The 17,976-nt window shown below is 42.3% G+C and overlaps 1 protein-coding gene across 1 annotated transcript; it reads right to left on the minus strand.

The window, feature by feature from the left end:
* Window positions 1-7,024: 7,024 nt before the first annotated feature.
* Window positions 7,025-13,302, minus strand: LOC134529930 (solute carrier organic anion transporter family member 74D-like). Its single transcript, XM_063364483.1, has 3 exons — window positions 13,113-13,302; window positions 8,174-8,407; window positions 7,025-7,548 (listed from the first exon to the last, which is right to left on the minus strand). The coding sequence occupies exons 1-3, from the start codon at window positions 13,300-13,302 to the stop codon at window positions 7,265-7,267; spliced, it is 708 nt and encodes a 235-aa protein (XP_063220553.1). The 3' UTR covers window positions 7,025-7,264.
* Between the last annotated feature and the right edge of the window lie 4,674 nt (window positions 13,303-17,976).

Consider the following 17,976-nt stretch of genomic DNA (forward strand, 5'->3'; position numbering starts at 1 on the left):
GTTTCTCACAATCCACACGCCTCGCTGGGCCGCACCTCCGTCGCAGGACTCCGTCGTTGCACTCCGCCGCTGCCGTCGCACTTCCCCTTCGCCGAGATCTCACTCGATGCCTCGTTTGGAACTTCGCTCGAAACTCCGCCGCGCCCACGAAACTATCACCCGGAACTGAACCTGGAACCTTCGTCCAGGGACTTCGCCACTCTATCGTCCGGAAACTCCGCTGCGGGAAAACTCCCGACTTCACTCTGAACTCCACTGACTCACTCCCGGCGTCCTCGGGCATATATATAGGCCCCGGTGCAATTCCAGATCACACGAGAGGGGCCGGGGCCAGTCGCGTCTATTTCGCGCCATCCCGACAGCCGAAATCTCTCGAAACACGTGTCGGCGGCTCGCGTAACTCCGTGGCTGTGAGGTTTCGGATATCAAACTAACAGCGCCGCGCGGGGGAGCGGAGGGCTGGAGGGAGATAAAGCGGCGACCCAGGTGCGCATGGCACATCTCATGTTACGGCGTGCAGCTGCGCATGACGTGGCCTTTCTCACGTTCGTAACATTGCCCCCTCCTTAAACCTGTTCGTCCCGAACAGGTAATGCATCCCATCCCGTATATTCCCTCAAGCGGTCCAAATGTACCACTTTCATACGTCCCCTCTTTCCTCTCTGGATCCTGTAAACCACATCATTTAGGCGCTTTAAGACCTCATAGGGGCCTTCCCATGATGCTTGAAGTTTAGGGCACCTCTTTCTTCGGTGCGGGTTATACAACCACACTAAATCACCCTTCTGGAATACAGATGAATTGGCTTTCAGGTCATACCTAGTCTTCATTCGATTCATCGCTAATCGAAGATTCCTGTGGGCCTCCTCGTGTACAAGTGACATTCGCTCCTCTAGAGGATTTACATATTCAGTGGTGCTGGTCGGCTCCTTGCGCGGACGACCGAACTTGACATCACAGGGCAGCCTCAACTCCTGTCCGAACACAATATTTGCAGGGGTCTGCCCAGTGAAGTCATGGATGGAAGATCTATATGCCATTAGGAACAACTGGATGTGCTACCAGAATATACCGGTTACCATCTTTAGTCTTGGGAAATGGTCCAGTGATGTCGATGGCTATCCTCTCAAAGGGGGCCCCTACATTGTATGCCCTAATTTTCCCATGACTCCGGTGTTGTGGTCCATTTTTAGCCGAGCATGCTTCGCATTGTCTACACCAAGCCTCCACATCCTGGCGACACCTCAACCAAAAGAAGCGTTGACGGGTCTTGGCTAGAGTTTTGTTCACCCCTAAATGACCACCAAAGGTATCATCATGCATTTCCTTCAACACCTCTGACACTAGACTCTTTGGAAGGAGTAGTTGCATGGTAACTACTTTTCCATTCGGACTCTCCCATGCCCTCATTAGTTTCCCATCCACAATACTCAAAGAATCCTACTGTGCCCAGAAAGCTTTCACCGCCCTTCGGTCACTGGAGATTTCATGCCATTTTGGACGTCCAGCACCACTCTCTAACCAGCTTATGATAGGTGCCAGGTCAGGATCTTGCCGCTGCCCTGCCTTCAAGCTGGCTCTATCCCATTTTTCTTGCCCATTAATTATCGTTGTTAGCCGAATATCTTCGATCCCCTCATTTTTCTCTGCCCTGTTGCAATGGTTACAGTCTACCTTGCAAGGCCTTCGGGAGAGGGCATCAGCATTGCTGTGAATTCGGCCTTTCCTGGGTTATATCCGACAATCATATTGCTGTATCTGTTCAATCCACCTAGCAAGTTGTCCCTCTGGATTCTTGAACTGTAGTAGCCACTTAAGTGCGGCATGGTCAGTGCGTAAAGAAATTTTCTCCCATATAAATATTTGTGGAAATGTTGCAAATACTTTACTACAGCCAAGAGTTCTCGTTTTGTGACACAATATCTGTGTTCAGGCTTAGACAAAACTTTGCTGTAGTATGTTATTACTCGTTCATTTACACCCTGAACCTGGGACAGGACAGCGCCTAAACCACCTCCGCTTGCATCTGTGTCGAGGATATACTCTCCATGTAGATGGGGGTAGGCAAGTATGGGGTTAGAACACAAGGATTTCTTTAGGTCTTGAAATGCAGTCTCGCATGATGAGGTCCAAATAAATTGTCTCTTCTCCTCAGTCAGCTGATGCAGTAGTTTTGCGATTGTCGAGAATCCGGGCACAAACCGTCTGTAGTAAGTACAAAGTCCCAGAAAACTTCTTGCTTCATGCTTGTTTTTAGGTTGAGGCCTCTCCATAACAGAACGGATCTTCTCACGATCTGTTCGCACTCCATCCTGCGATACTATATGCCCAAGGAATGTTACCTCATGCTAGAACAAGAAGCATTTCTTAGGACTTAACTTAAGTTCGGCATGGCGAAGACTGTCGAATACATCTTGGAGATTTTGCAAATGTTCCTTCACTGTATTACCTACTACAATAATGTCGTCCAGATATACTAGGCAGGTTTTCCAAGTCAAGCCATGCAGGACAAGCTCCATCAATCTTTCAAAAGTTGCAGGAGCATTACATAACCCGAATGGTAACACAGTGAACTGGAACAGATCACTACCTGTCGTAAAAGCAGTCTTCTCCTTATCCTCTGGGTGTAGCTCCACTTGCCAGTAACAACTCTTCAGGTCCAATGTAGAGAAACATCTGGTGCCAGAGAGTGTATCAAGTGTGTCATCGATACGTGGTAGGGGGTAGCTGTCCTTTTTGGTGATGTCATTCAGCTTCCGGTAATACACACAAAACCTCAGTTGGCCATCCTTCTTCGCCACTAAAACAACTGGGGAAACCCAAGGACTTGCTGATGGTTCTATTACACCCCCTTCCATCATACCCTCGATCAACTTCTCAGCCTCTTCCTGTTTTGCTAGAGGCAGCCATCGTGGTGCTTGTCGGATCGGCTCTGCATCACCTGTGTTGATGCAATGATAGACCAGACTTGTTCTTCCAAGGTAAGTATCCCCTGAGGAAAATACATCCCGGTTGTTTACCAGAAAAGCTGCTATTTCTTCCATTTCCCCATCTGTCAGATTAGTTTGGCATCACCCTAGTAGTTGCTCCAGATTCGGGTTCAGTGTTTGCACATCATGTCTAACAGGTGAGGAAGACTCGCATTGGCCTACCCAAGAGACTGGTTCGCAGCTAGCTATTGGGTCCCCTGGTTTAAGGACCTTTGTTCGAGAGTCGAAGTTGGCCACCCTGACTGGTACAACCTCGCCGCATCTTGCAATGCTTTGAGCGACCAGGAGTGTCTTCAATCCTAACTTCATTTCTGGCTCTATAAGGTAGCTCATGTTGCCCCTAGAGTCTTCCGTAATCCTAGCTGCTATTATCTTCTCATGATTTGTTGGAATTGATACAGTTTCGCTAACTACCACTTGCATTACAGGAACTTATAGTTGGTTGGGAGTAAACAAAGCCACCTCTTCATCTTTAATACACAGTACCTGTCCTTCCATGTCAATAATGAATCCGTATCGATTCATGATGTCTACTCCTAATATTACCTCATCGGTGATATCAGCAACAAGAAAGGTCTGCAATAATGTCCAAGTTTCAATCTTTAACTCCAGATCCAACTGTCCATGCACAGGTGAGGTGTCGCCGGTTGCTGTTTTGAGTCTGTATTGAATGGGTGTTCGCTTCAGTTTTTCTCTATTTACAATATCTGTGCGAATAATAGATGCCGATGCTCCTGTGTCAACAGTAAGTAAACACTGTCTGTTATTGATCCATCCATTGAGCAGCAAACTGTCATGGCCTCTACAAAATACGGATACAGGAAAAATCCTAGGGGCTACCATTTCCTGTAGAGCTGGCATGCGCCCCTTTATATACCAGCTATTGCTCGTTTCCCTGTTGATCTTGTTTTTCTTCCTGTTGTGTTGTCTTCATGCATGTCAGACAGTCCCACTTGATGTGTCCTAGTTCATTGCAGATGAAGCACCGCGGGCGTCCTCCTGCTCTTTTGATCTGGTTACCTGGAGTATCATTCAGCAGCTTCTTCAATGCCCTTAGAATATCTACTTCATTAGTGGTGTTTCTAGCATTTGCTGCATTGAATGGCTCCAGTCCAGCTCTCCTTGTCCTGATGCTTGTGTTTCTTGAGGCGCTACGTGCTGCCTCAATTTCCAGGGCATGAATCAAGGCCTCACAGCTCTTCTTGTTTCGGGCCAAACGAAGAGTTTGCTGAACCTCCACATCTCGGAGCCCGTTTATAAAAGCACTAGTGGCTAGCTGCTAGCGGAACTCTGTTGGTGCTTCTGGGTAGGTGAGGTGCATGAGTTACTCGATGTTGGCTTCGAACTCTTGGAGGGTTTCCGAAGATCTCTGTTGATGTGTCTTCAGGGCTGTTCTGTACTCCTCACCCATGTGTCGGTCACCATACCTCAGCTCAAGGGCATCTACTAATACGCCATATTATTTCTGGTCTGTAACTGATATGGTCGGCAGCAGCTCTAGTGGAGATCCTCGCAGGGCCAAGACGAGTGCCATAGCCTTTTCTTCATCGTTCCACCCATTTACTTCAGCAGCTGCCTCAAACTGTCGCCTGTAGACAGCTCACGACGATTGGCCATCAAAGGTGGGTGGTTTGAATTTCGGGAGACCAGTTGCCCCTTCCACCTTCATGTCTCCAGAATAACTACTCCATTTCGTAGCAGATGTAGCTTCCTTGAGCATCCGACACCACTCTTTGGTTACCGCCGATACCCGCTGTTCAGTGGCCTGCTTGATTTGAACTAACTGCTGCACCATTCGCTGTTCTGCGGTGTGATCGAGTTGGGCCAGCTGTTGCGCTACTAGTTCTTCATGTTCTGCTACATGTTGCTCCAAACACTGTACTTTCCCTTCCAACTGGTTGCTGGTTTCATCGATTTCTTTTTCATTTTTTCTTGTGCAGCAACTATTTCGTTTCACATCTGTTCTTGGTTTTTCTTGATGTCCTCTATCTCTGTCTTAATAGCATTCTTCATCTCCTCTTGGCAGTTATCAAATTTATTCTTCATTTCTTCCTGGTTGTTATCAATTTTATTCTTCATTTCTTCCTGGCTGTTATCAATTTTATTCTTCATTTCTTCCTGGCTGTTATCAATTTTATTATTCACTTCTTCCTGGCTGGTATCAATTTTGTCCAGCCTATTTTCCATTTTCTTCTGGCCACTCTTCAGTTCGGCCAAGAGTGCCAGGACATTCTTAAGCTCATCGGCAGCCATCTTTCTTGTCCACATATACTACAAGCCTAACACTAAAGTGTTATGACGACACTGTAATTTCTTCAACGATCTAACCAAAACCCCTACTAAATCCTAACACTAATTTCCAACTATTACACTTAAAACTAACTACAGTTCCTAACACTTGTTGCAATATCGAAAATCTAAATAAATTTTAATTCACTATAAACTAATCTTCAATTATTTAAATCAGGGCTATCCCACTTCTGACACCAAAGTGTTATGATTTTACTGCGGGTTCGTAAAGGATAGCCCAATTAAAGATTTTTATCACACACAGTTTTATTTGTTGCCACTATTTACATTACTAGCTAATAATCTAAAAATGCCAATTAATCAATTGTACTTAAAAAAATGTTGCTTCCTCCAGTAACTCGTTTCTCACAATCCACACGCCTCGCTGGGCCGCACCTCCGTCGCAGGACTTCGTCGTTGCACTCCGCCGCTGCCGTCGTACTTCCCCTTCGCCAAGTTCTCACTCGACGCCTCGCTCGGAACTTCGCTCGGAACTCCGCCGCGCCCGCGAAACTACCATCAGGAACTGAACTCTTCGCCCTGGAACCTTCGTCCAGGGACTTCGCCACTCTATCGCCCGGAAACTCTGCCGCGGGAAAACTCCCGACTTCACTCTGAACTCCAATGACTCACTCCCGGCGTCCTCGGGCATATATAGGCCCCGGCGCAATTCCAGAACACACGAGAGGGGCCGGGGCCAGTCGCGTCTATTTCGCGCCATCCCGACGGCCGAAATCTCTCGAAACACGTGTCGGCGGCTCGCGTAACTCCACAGCTGTGAGGTTTCGGATATCAAACTAACAGTGCCGTGCGGGGGAGTGGAGGGCTGGAGGAAGGGGAAGTGGCGACCCAGGTGCGCACGGCACATCTCATGTTACGGCATGCAGCTGCGCGTGATGCGGCCTTTATCACGTTCGTAACAATATATTGTTACGAACGTGAGCAAGGCCGTGACACGTGCAGGTGCAGAGCTGTTGGCGGCCGCCGTAACATGAGATGCACCGCGCGCGCCTGGAAGATTACAAGGATTGTCGCTTTCCCCCCTCCTTCCCTCCGCTCCCCGTGCGACACCCTGCATTTCACACATAGCTAGACACCTGAAACCCCAACAGCTGCGGAGTCCCGCGCGCCACCTGTCAGCTGCCGACATGTGTTTCGAGAGATTTCTACCATCGGGTCGGCGCGGAATGACGGGGCTGGCCCTAGCCACGCTCGTGATTTATGGAAGGCGCCTGGGCTAATACATAAGACGAGGACGCCAGCCTCGGAGGAGTCAGAGAGTTCAGGCGGGAGCTTTTCCGCGGCGGAGTTTCCGGGGTGATAGTGCCGCGGGTGCGGCAGAGTGGCGAAGTCCTTGGAGAAAGGTTCCAGGGCAGGAGTTCAGTGGAGTCGGTAGTTTTTCCGTGGCGGAGTTTCCGGGTGATAAAGCGGCGAAGTCCCTGGACGAAGGTTCCAGGGTGAAGAGTTCAGTTCCGGGCGATAGTGTCGCGGGCGCGGTGGAGTTCCGAACGAACTTTCGAGCGAGGCGTCGAGTAAGAGCTGCGACGGCGGCGGCGAAGTGCAGCGACGGAGTCCTGCGACGGTGATCCGCGAGGGGTGCTGCGGCGAGAGTTGCGCCAGAAGTGTGGCCCAGCGAGGTGTGCGGTGTGTGAAAACGAGTGACTGGGGAAGCAATATTATTTTTAAGTGCAATTGATTATTTGCCATTTTAGAAGATTATTTGTAAGTGACATAAGTTGTAGCCGTCAATAAAACTGTGTAGTGGTAATAAAATCTATTAATTGGGCTATCCTTTACGAACCCGGTAAATCACAACAATATATTAAAAGTCCAAAACGAATCTTCATAATACAAATAATGTTATGATATGAGTTGAAATTTTTCTCCGATTTGACCTCCAATACAGGTAGAGCTGATTCAATTGTAAACAATCGGATGCCATATTGGTACATGTAGTACACTGTAATCCCGCTCCCGTTTTGGCTTTACACCCCTCGCCCAGAATCGGACCTTATGCTCCATCTCTGCATTTCCCTCATCTCTGGCGAGGAAAAGTCACCGAGCATAAACGGGGAGTTATTCTTTTTGACGTGGTCATCCATGTAGGTCTGGCCAAGCATGTTGCTCGTGGTGTAGCCCACGCCGTAAATCATCTCCGACAGGAAGATCAGGACGAGAGGAGTCAGCGAGTACTCTCCGCTGGTGGCGTCATCATGCCGACAAACTTCCGATGATGTCCTGTTCGCCTGACAGAGCAGAGGCACCTCCCCTGGAAGAAAAATTATTTACACACATCTCTACTGATTATACGAGCATGCTGACATTTTAGAATACCAGTCAAAACATCCACGGGCTCATAGTAACCTTTGTTAGTAGACACAAATATGTCCATGTACGTAGACTTTTCCTTGAAATGTTTCCATTTTAATTTTTTTTTCTTAACTGCAGCAAGTAAATAATACGTTATTCAGTCGTGTATGTTAAAGCGACTGTCCTGCTAACTGCGTGTGACAGAAAATACCTTGTGTCGGGGGTTGAGAAAGGCCGGCTCCACAATTGTTACCACTGCTCAAAAGGCGATAGGTAGGGACCGGAAAAATTCGCGGGTTCAATGACCTCTGGGATGAACTCCATAGTTCTATGTACATTTGGTCAAATGTCACCCACTCATTGGCTGCTGTCTTGCGAGACGTCACATCGTAGCAGCCTGTGTTTCGATAAAGCTTTGGTCAGGTGTTTCTCATTGACCCGGCGTCATCCAGGTGAGTTGTGTGCCAATAGCAGAGGCGGCACTGAGGTATAACTATTTGTATTTTAGCCTATCGCGAAATGAATTCGGGAATTTTTCCGGTCTCTAGCGATAGGAACTACGGAGATGTGTTGGAGTGGCTTACGCTGAGAAGGCAGAGAGGCGTTGAAGACGCTGATGTCGAAATGTTCTTCCGTGAGCGCCAGCGCCTCTCGGCCGGGCCCGTAGAGCACGTGCAGAAGCCCCAGCAGGTAGGACGAGGCGGCGGAGGCCACGACCCCCCAGGCCAACCACCGAGGTCTGCTGCCTCGACCGCCCAGGTACCCCACCGCCAGGCACAGCAGCATCTGGCTGATCTCGTTGCCGGTCTTCAGAACACCTGAGAAACCATTTAACTGCGGTAGTCGCTCCCGACCTCGTTAATGAAAGTGTCCCTCTAGTCAGGGAAGCCTAAGATGTACATCAAGTTCTGTCCCTGCCCGAACACGCCCGAATATTCACCTTCGGCCAACCTCGGGTTTATTTATATATATTTATATTTCTCTGTTTATTTTAATGTAGCTATACTAACCCAACTAACCGTCCATAGTGTTTTAAAGTGTTTTAATGTAGCTAACCTAACCGACCACTTTTAATATTTGAATTAATTTTTCCTGCGCAAAAATAAAACAAATCCCGAGGTTGGCCGAAGGTTAATACTCGGGCGTGTTCGGGCAGGGACACAGCTTGATGTACATCTTAGGCTTCTCCTCTAGTCATTGATCACCGTTTTGGTGACCGTAACATCAGATATATATCATGACTAGAGACCCGTGAATTTCGCGGAATCATTTCGTGTTATGCTAAAATTCAAATAATTATACCTTAGTGCTGCTTCTGTCATTGGTTCTCTGTAAATCTGGAGGACTGAGGGCCAATTAGAGACCCTCACTCATAGAAATGTCGAATCACAGGCCACCCAGTCGAGACGACTTATAAGTCAACAGCCAATCAACAGTTGGCATTTGCCCGAGTGTGTAGAGCATATTGGAGTCTATCCTGGAGGTCATTGATTTCGCGAAATTCACGGGTCTCTAATCATGACTTATTCAACATATATAACACATAAGAAGTACATAATAGCCGGCCTTGCCATAAGGTCAAGGGTACCGGTAACCTTGACCTACAAATTTCCCCCAAAATTCCCTAAAAATGCCCCAGAATTTCCCAACATTATTCAAGTTTCCTCTTTTCTAAGAATAATGCCCTCTTAGACATAATTTTCTTCGAAAATGGGACATTTTGAGTTATATTTACGGAATGTTTATGATTTTTTTGGGCCATTTTAGAAACAAGATCACAGGAATATAAAATGGTAGACGTGACAATCACAACCGAAACTTGGCCCGTGGTGCAGTATCGGCTGCTATAAACACTCACATTAACATCATGCATCAGCAGTCCTCGCCTAGAGGTGAGTTGGTTCAGTCACCCTATTAAGCTTTTTCGATCACAGACAGAGCCGTGTCTTGTTTATTCCATGACGTCATGATATTTTCCAACCCTGCTTCCAGACAGGTTGGTTTCAAGGAATTTATTAAATAAGCAGCTTCCTACTAAGAAATAATAGCCAAAGGAAATACTTTGAAAATAAAAGACAACATGTCAAGATTAAGTAGGTTTCCATGTGTCAAAATACTCTGCAGATCACAAACTAAATTATATTTATTTATTGACTTCCACATCAGTTGGATGGTTCAAACGTCGGCAGGGAAATTTAGGTTTTATGGATTCATGGGACATAAAACAAAGGCATCACTGTAGTAGGCAAGTTGGGATGATTCTTGAATCACTGAAATTACTTTAGACAGTATGCATAGCTTCAAATGCCACTTATATAAAATTTTTAAATATTCTTTAAATGAAAATTGAATTCAAAAATTTTGCAACCAAAAACTGGTAAAATACAAAAAAAAAAAAAAAAATTACGGAGATAGACAATTGTAAAGTTTATAAAACATTAATAAATGTGAATCGGAAAAAATTCGCAGCCACTAATCTAAAAAAAATGTATTAAAGACAACTTGATATACATATTCTTAAAGCATAGGTATATCGTTAACAATATATTGTGATTGAAGTTTTAAAATCTAAATGGTGTTACTTGAATTCTAAATAACTTTTCCATTGCCTTACATAAAAAATAAACGACAGATAAATAACAAAATAATACAAAACCCACAAGACAAAGAAACTTAGGCGAAGGGACTTAAAATATCGTTTAGCAGACATTCAGTAGACACACCCAACCCATAAAAAAATAATACAGAAACGAGCCAAACACCATGGAAAATCCACTTACTTTAACAGGGATCCAATATACGTTACTATAAACGGTAACGACTATAGCGATAAAAAAATTGTATTTCCGGACCCATGTTCATAGTATCATAGTCCTTGCAGGAGAAAATGCATTGTGTTTTGGAGTTCCACGAAACCCATGTTCACAGTCCTCGCAGGAGAAAGTGCGTTGTGTTTTGTAGTTTCACGAGACCCATGCTCATAGTCCTTGCAGGAGAAAGTGCACTGTTTTTTTTTTTTTTTTTTAGTTCCACGGAAACAAAGTCGGAGATCGCAGTGCGGCGAAATGTCGGGGAGGAATATTCGTGGCCACCAAGTTGTCCAGAGTGGTCGTTGCTTTGTACACTATCCGTCAGCGAAGAGAGAGTTGTTAATATGCAGCAGAGATCCGTGCCAAGAATTTCCACGTCAACTCATCGTCATCAGCATCCCGCGAACCTGCAAGTCTTTGGTCTACAGCGCAAAATATTTCGCGCAATAGACTTCTCGTGTATGTGAACAAAGAACACACAGTGCAAAACATAGAGCCAGTTAACAAAGATTGTTGCGTTTTTTACCAAGATTTTGCACTATGCAGCATGTGTTAATTTAAACAACGTTTTTTCCTACAGTTGCGGAACAGTGAAAAGGTGCAATGTAAGCATATATATTTTAAAAAAATTACATTCCTTATTGGAGTATTAAATTAGAATTAATCATTAAATGCATAACATATTTTTCTTTATTTAATGAAAATTCTCGTGATGTAATTATTTTTTTGTAATGTTGACAAGTCCACCTGGTATACTTAGTTTACTTTAAGATATGCTTAATTAACGATCCAAACATAATTATAAAATAAGAATTTTATTGGAATTACCATTTCCATTTGGATATACATCTACAAAAAATTAAGTAACCAAATATTTTACTTTCGAAATTACGGAATTAAATAAAAAGTAGAATTTTTGTACAGAATGTGCAAGAAAAACCTAATACTGTAAATATTTATATGTTTTGATTTTTTTTTTAAATGTTGGCTTGGTGGTCAAATATCAACATTTCACATTGTATTTAACTGGAATTTTTATTTCAGCTCAGTAAAATGAAAATTTTATACATTCATATTTTAGTCTATGCTTTACAATATAAACCAGCAATGGCGTATGTAAAAAAAGTTTAAAATCAATCATGCCCAATCCAAAAATTATTTTAAGAAATTAAATTAAATTAAAATTATTTTAAAGTCCTTACACATTGAGATTTTTACACTAAGTTTGTAAGTTTGTAATTTTTAATGTAGATAACAGCATTATTTTACTTTAGATTGTTTAAATGGTGTAATATTTCAAAAATATTTTTGTTTTCGTAAATTAAAGTTAATTATTTCGAACGAAGTATTAATATTGGAAAATTGTTATTTTTTAAACAAATTTAGATTATATAAATTATATTATATTTAAGTTATTAAATAATAAATAACATAAAGGTTTTTATATAGTTTATATTTTCTGTATCATGAATTATTTGCTTATCTGTTCTTTGAATCTAGAAAATAAAACAAAGGAAAATCATGCTGAAATATCGAATATAAGTTAATCTTTCCTTTTATTACTTAAAAATATTTCCAAATTTTTCGTTTAGTATTTTTTAAAATAATCTTTTATAAGGTTATGCTTTCTTCTTATGGAAAAAGGGGACAAAAATTTTATATAAATAAAACATTTCTAATAAATTAACAAAACTTTGGATAAAACATATAAAATTTTAGTCCGTATTAGCAAAAAGTATACAAAGGCTGTTGATATATGTTATCATTTTGATTGTGTATTGACATATATTTTACACACCATCTTTATATTTTTTTTAATTGAACTTAATTGTCTTTATTTGTTTGTCGTTTATATATTTATGTTTACTAAATGAATTATTTAAAAAAATACATGTAATATGTTTTTCAATCTCTATTGTAACTTAAATTAAAAATAACATTTCTTTAGTATGAAAATTTAATCTCGAGGGTTTGGCCAATGTACGCATGCGAGCTCTCAAAAGTGGTTTTTGTTTGTCAGTGACCTTCGTTTGCGTTGGCTGTGCTCGCGGCAGCAGTGTTACCAGGGGTTTAGCCGGGGGGGGGGGGGTGTAGGGGTTCTAACCCCCCCCCCCCCTTAGCTCCAATTATTTATTCTTATCTGAAAGCAGGTTAGCTAAAAGCCTGGGTGTCTTACTGCTATCACCGGCCACTGCACTGGAGGGGAAGAGTAAGCGAGCCCTACCGATTCTCCTTCCCTTCCCCTACCCCTGTCGCGAGCAGAAGCTATAAGGTTGTGACGCCGTGACGGGTCCCAAGTTTTCAAATATCTTACACCTACTGTATTTAACCAGCGCGGTAATTATAAGCAGGAGGTGACTGGGTAACTCTTCAAGCTGAAGCTAATTGTTTCCAGGAATAGGCCAGTTCTGCCGAAACCCAACCATTTTTATTCCTTTTTATTTTGTATTGTCGAGCTTCGAGCATGAATTATGATTTTGAGTGGACGTGGACAAGGCGCTTGTATTGATTAAAATATCTTTAATTAATTTCTTACTTCATCACTCAAACAATTTTTTTATTAAAAAATTAATAATATTTTTACAATTACAATATTTAAAGTTAAGTACTGAAAACTGCTAAAATAGCACTATTTTACACTTTAAAATCCAAAAAAAAATTCCGGGGTTGGACCCCCCCATACACAAATCCTGGCTACGCCACTGAGTGTTACCAATGGTTTGGGTGGGGATTTTGAACCGCTTCTCCAGGCTGGACAGCGTGGCTGAGCTGTAGCTGCTGCTGATGCCCTGGACGATCCCCATCAAGCTGTAGACGACCAGGAAACATCTGGCAGTGGCCAGCTTCTGCAGCCGAGGCGGCTGGCACCGGCCGATACCGCAGGACTGGTCCGCAGTCGCCATGGAAACCGAGCAGACCGCACAAGTGTTCACTCTAAAACACAAACACACATCATTTATAATGCTGAGGTTTTTGTCACGTCTTTCACCCCGTACAAACGAACTTGTTCCAAATCTCTCATGACCCAGGCGGGAATAGAAACAATTGAAACATAATCTAAAGTAAGTTACGTTGATCGCTTTAACATTCAAGGATGACTTAAGCCCTGGAATAAAATTTTTGTTTTTAAGAAATACTGAAAAGTGAAGAAAACGGGGTTGTCGGTAAAGTCGGTTTACGGACGATAAATTTACGTGATAACGTCATAAGAAAACATTGATGAAAAAATTGCATACTTTTTAATTTTCAAATATTATTTACAGTTTTTGCAAATTTAATTTAAATATTTTTTTTAAAATATAATCACGAACAATTAGTTAAAAAGATCGCCTTAACCTGTTTGATATTATAGAAGATTTTCTCGCACGGTGGTTGGCCGGTTTTTGCACGCTCGGCTCAGGTGGAACGTAACAATTTTTCGTGCGTGCAGCCAGCGCGGCGTTCATTGATTTATAAGACGTTATCACGTCAAAAAAGTGTGTATATTGCTATGCAAGTGAAGCGTCTGTGATGATTTGTGTGCAATTGAGCCTTTACAATAATTTATTCGAAGTATTTTAATGGAGATAGTGAAAATTGAAGATTAATTTATGAAAACTAAAGTAGACTACTTGTTAGTGCAGGCAAGTGATTATTCAGAAGGTGAATTTAAAGTAGTAGGGAATTGCTACAATGAACTGAAGATGGCGTTGTTGAAATCTTCGTATTCGACGCGGCTAGAACCCAGAAGTCAAGAAAATTTCACTTCGTAAATAATATCAAAAGAAATATAAAATGTTTAGTATGAAATCCATCCAAGTTTTAAGTTGTTCCTGTATCGTTGTTAGACCACTTTTCTTAACAAAATACAGCGATGTAAATTTGAGACGCCACTCAAAGATTTGGGTTTGGATTATACCGTGGAAGAGTTAAATCAAAAAGTTTTATTTTCCCAGATCATTGACAGAACAAGCACGGAACATTATCAGCAACCTATTCTCCACTTAGGGACATTTTCAGCACTAAAGAGTAGCGCAATGGCTGAGAGAAACCGCTCGCACTGCTAAATGTTTATAGGATTATAATAAACGGCAATCAGTTTGGGAGTGTGCGAACACACATAGGCATGGAATAACATGGACACCCTTCAATGATACATTGTTGCATGCACAATTAAAAATATTATTTTCAGGACATCAAAGTTTAAAAATTCCTGGATATTAATATACAACAGGCCACTGCAAATTTACACATGTAATTAAATTATATGTGTGAGGCTGTCACGAAGCGATTCATATATATCCTACAAATAATATTGTTACGAGCACGAGAGACCAGACTCCGATGCCTGGTTCGGAGCTGGCTGGCGGCTCTGCACGGCCACTGTGTAAGACATGCCACGCATGCCTGGACTGATTACAAGGGTCATCGCTACCCCCTCCCCCTCCCAACCACGCGCACCGTTCTGCCACGGCGCTGTTATTTAACGCTGAGCGGCCTTGGGAATTCCACGGGCCACGCATGCGGAATGGTGCGAATTATGGCAACCTTTATGGACTGTTCGGGCGTCGGGTCGGCTCGGAATGACGCGACTCGGCACAGCCGCTCTCGTCGGTTCTGGAAAGACAACCCACCAGTACATAATTAAGCAGCGACGCCGGCTTCCGTGGGGAGTGCCGAGTTCCGAGCGAGTTGCGAGCGAGTCGCGCAACAGTTCCTGAGTTCCGAGAGTTCGGAGAGTTCCGCGAGTGAAGGGAAGTGCGACATCGGCGAAGAGGGTGAGAGACCCCCTCGAGAGTGGCGCGACGCGGAGCGACGGGATCGAGAGAGTGCGACTGAGTGGCGCTAGACTGTGTGTGTGGACAGGCGCGAGGTAAGGAGCGAACCACTGTAGAGCCCAGCTCCAGTGAGGAGTGTGTACTGTGGAACTTGATAGACATTGAGTGACTTGAAAATAAACATTTTTAAGTGCCAGTGATTTATGATCGGATATTTTTAAGTACAATTATTTATTATTAATGTACGTATTAGTAATTAATAAAACTGTAATAAAACTTAATTGGGCTATCCCTTACGAACCCAGTTCTCCCCACATACGTCTTAACAGTATTATTTAAACCAATGTCCTTAAATCTACTGATGATATATAAAACCTTATTTTATTATTTAATGGCTCATTATTCTCTTATAGTAAGTTTATCAAATACATATCCACGTTATTATTAAAATATTAAATTTTTAAAAATATAAAATAACTATATTTTTTAATGCAAACGAGAAATTGCTAAAAACCCACCAAGAAAATAAAAAATAAAAATAATTTCTAGAAAAGATTACATTTACTTAAAAATGTTGAACAATATATTTTGATATTGGTTTTTAGGCTACTTTAATAATTTCAAATATATCAAAATAAAATATTTGTTATTACTAATTAATTGGGCAACACGAGTAGCCTAGGCATAACTAGTGGGGAAAAAACCACATAATAACTGAATACAGAGCATTCGCAACAAAATAGCAAAAAATGTATTGCAAGTGTTAAAAAAAATTTGGTAAAATTATTTTATAGGAATTCCTCGGATCATTTTCAACAGCCATTAATTACGACATGGTGTATAAAATGCCTTTCTTGAATGTTTAGGTATATTAAATTCAAAATTAAAAATGACATAAAAAAACTACAGAAATGATAATCGGTAGCAAAATATCTTACGAGTCCTTACTCACCATAAACCAGAAAGCGAATGACTGTCAGGAGTAGAGTAAAGTCGTTACGAGGACGATAAATACCTGTTATTATATCGGCCACGAACACTTGCCAGTTTGTTTCTTATCGAACACACTTTGTGTGTTTATCCTGTTACAGCCAATGATCGCATGAGCTCCAATCGGAACTGGCTTTTTTTTTTTTTACGTGAATACGTCTTTAAAATAAATTTAAAATAAATTTAGGATGTATTAGACGTTTATCTAAGTTACCTATAGCCATTTTTGGAAAAAATGTTTTGGAAAGAAAGTTTCATGGCCGCTGTATATTTTTTTTTTGAAATGGTTAATTTTACATCCAGGATTCAGTTATTTTAGTATAGTTTAATTTTCTTTGTAAAACCTTTTGAGAGTTTAGCTATGGGTCGCGCATTACAGTTAGTGAATAGTGCTATTTCGAGTTTGCTATCTGTGTCTTAGTTTTGTGTTTTTCTCTTTCCTGGCTCTTTTGAGTTTTTCTTACTTCGTCTTCTACATGTTGCTTCTAGTGTTACTTACTTTACGCGGACCTAATAGTTAGATAACTCAAGGGGGTGATTTTTTTAAATTTCCTTTTGTGTGTGGTTGAGACACTTCTGGTGTATCATATTATTATGTTTAATGTTTAATTATGTTTAATTTTAATGTTATCGTAATTTTTTTAGTTAATGCTTTCATATTTATTTTTATTTACGTCTTCAAAAGTCTCAGTTAAAATAAATCAAAGACTTAGGTTTTCCGTGCGGCCATTTACCTCTGTTGAACGGACTTATCCACGTATGAAAGAGGGGAATTAGCGGAGGGAGGTGGATGACGTCACGGGTGTGTGACGTATGCAGGGGAGAGGCTGTTTGGGCTCTGGGGGAGACAGTGGCTTGCGGGCGTTGACCGACGACGGAACAGCTGGTAGTTCCTGAACCCTGGAGACTGCTACGCGGAGCCATCGTTGCCGCGGCCCGCATCAGCTGGTTTATATATATTTTTTATAATTTGGAAGGAACGGCAACGTATTTACCGTAAGCGATCTTAAACTTCTTGTGAGTTGCAAGTGTTAATGGAACTCGCCCCGAAGTGCGAAGACCTCTGCCATTTGACTGTGCTACATGCGTCACCTACGCCGAGTCTACAGCCCGGGTACCCGGAGGCGCCGCGTGCGCTACAGTTTTGGTAAATTTCTACTACACGGCGAGAAGTATTGTAAGTAAAACTTTAATTTGTTATTGGTGGAAGAAGAAGTTGGTTTGGGACGGTAGGCAAGCTTTGGTGTGGATTCCCCCTCCCCCCCGCGTTTTTCAAGTACGGACTTAGACTTATGCGAAGGCAAGGCCTTGGTGTTGTAGGTAACGTGATCGCTACGGCCGGGCATCACGTAAGGATTGTATTTTTTATGTCTAAAATGCCACTTGTCAGTATTATGTGTATTGTTATTTATCCCCTTTCTTTTATGTGTCAGAAAAAATTTAAATGTTTGCTTACGAAGTAATTAGTATGAACCCTGCAATAATCTACTCAACACCTAATCAAGTGTTTAATTTTAGTTTTAGATGTCTAAAGTCAGCTGGGTTCAAACAGAATGATGGTAACTGGCTGTCTTGGTAGGGAAGGACGTGGGCTGCTCGCCCCAGCACGGGGTAGCAGGCTGCAGTCTTCACTAGACATCAAGGTGAAGGAAGTTCGTCTTGCATGATGGTAGCTATATTGTAAGCGTTGATTTAGTAACTGACATTCACTAACCAAACGAGACTCTGAATAAAATTGCTTGTCTCATTACAAAGAATTACGCGCAGCGATTGTTTTCTCAGGAATAACCAGAAACACTCGGATAATATCGACGAAAAATACCTATGGGC

Source organism: Bacillus rossius, chromosome 2 (assembly GCF_032445375.1).
Source record: "Bacillus rossius redtenbacheri isolate Brsri chromosome 2, Brsri_v3, whole genome shotgun sequence".
NCBI classification, from domain to species: Eukaryota; Metazoa; Arthropoda; class Insecta; order Phasmatodea; family Bacillidae; genus Bacillus; species Bacillus rossius.

Bases quoted from the DNA above. Each gene is read 5' to 3' on its own strand.
- LOC134529930 (XM_063364483.1), bottom strand. From the start codon at position 13,302: ATGGCGACTGCGGACCAGTCCTGCGGTATCGGCCGGTGCCAGCCGCCT. The intron at 8,408-13,112 runs GTAACACTCAGT...ATGGTTTCTCAG, and splicing joins AATCCCCACCCAAACCATTG to GTGTTCTGAAGACCGGCAAC. The intron at 7,549-8,173 runs GTAAGCCACTCC...TTTTTCTTCCAG, and splicing joins CGCCTCTCTGCCTTCTCAGC to GGGAGGTGCCTCTGCTCTGT.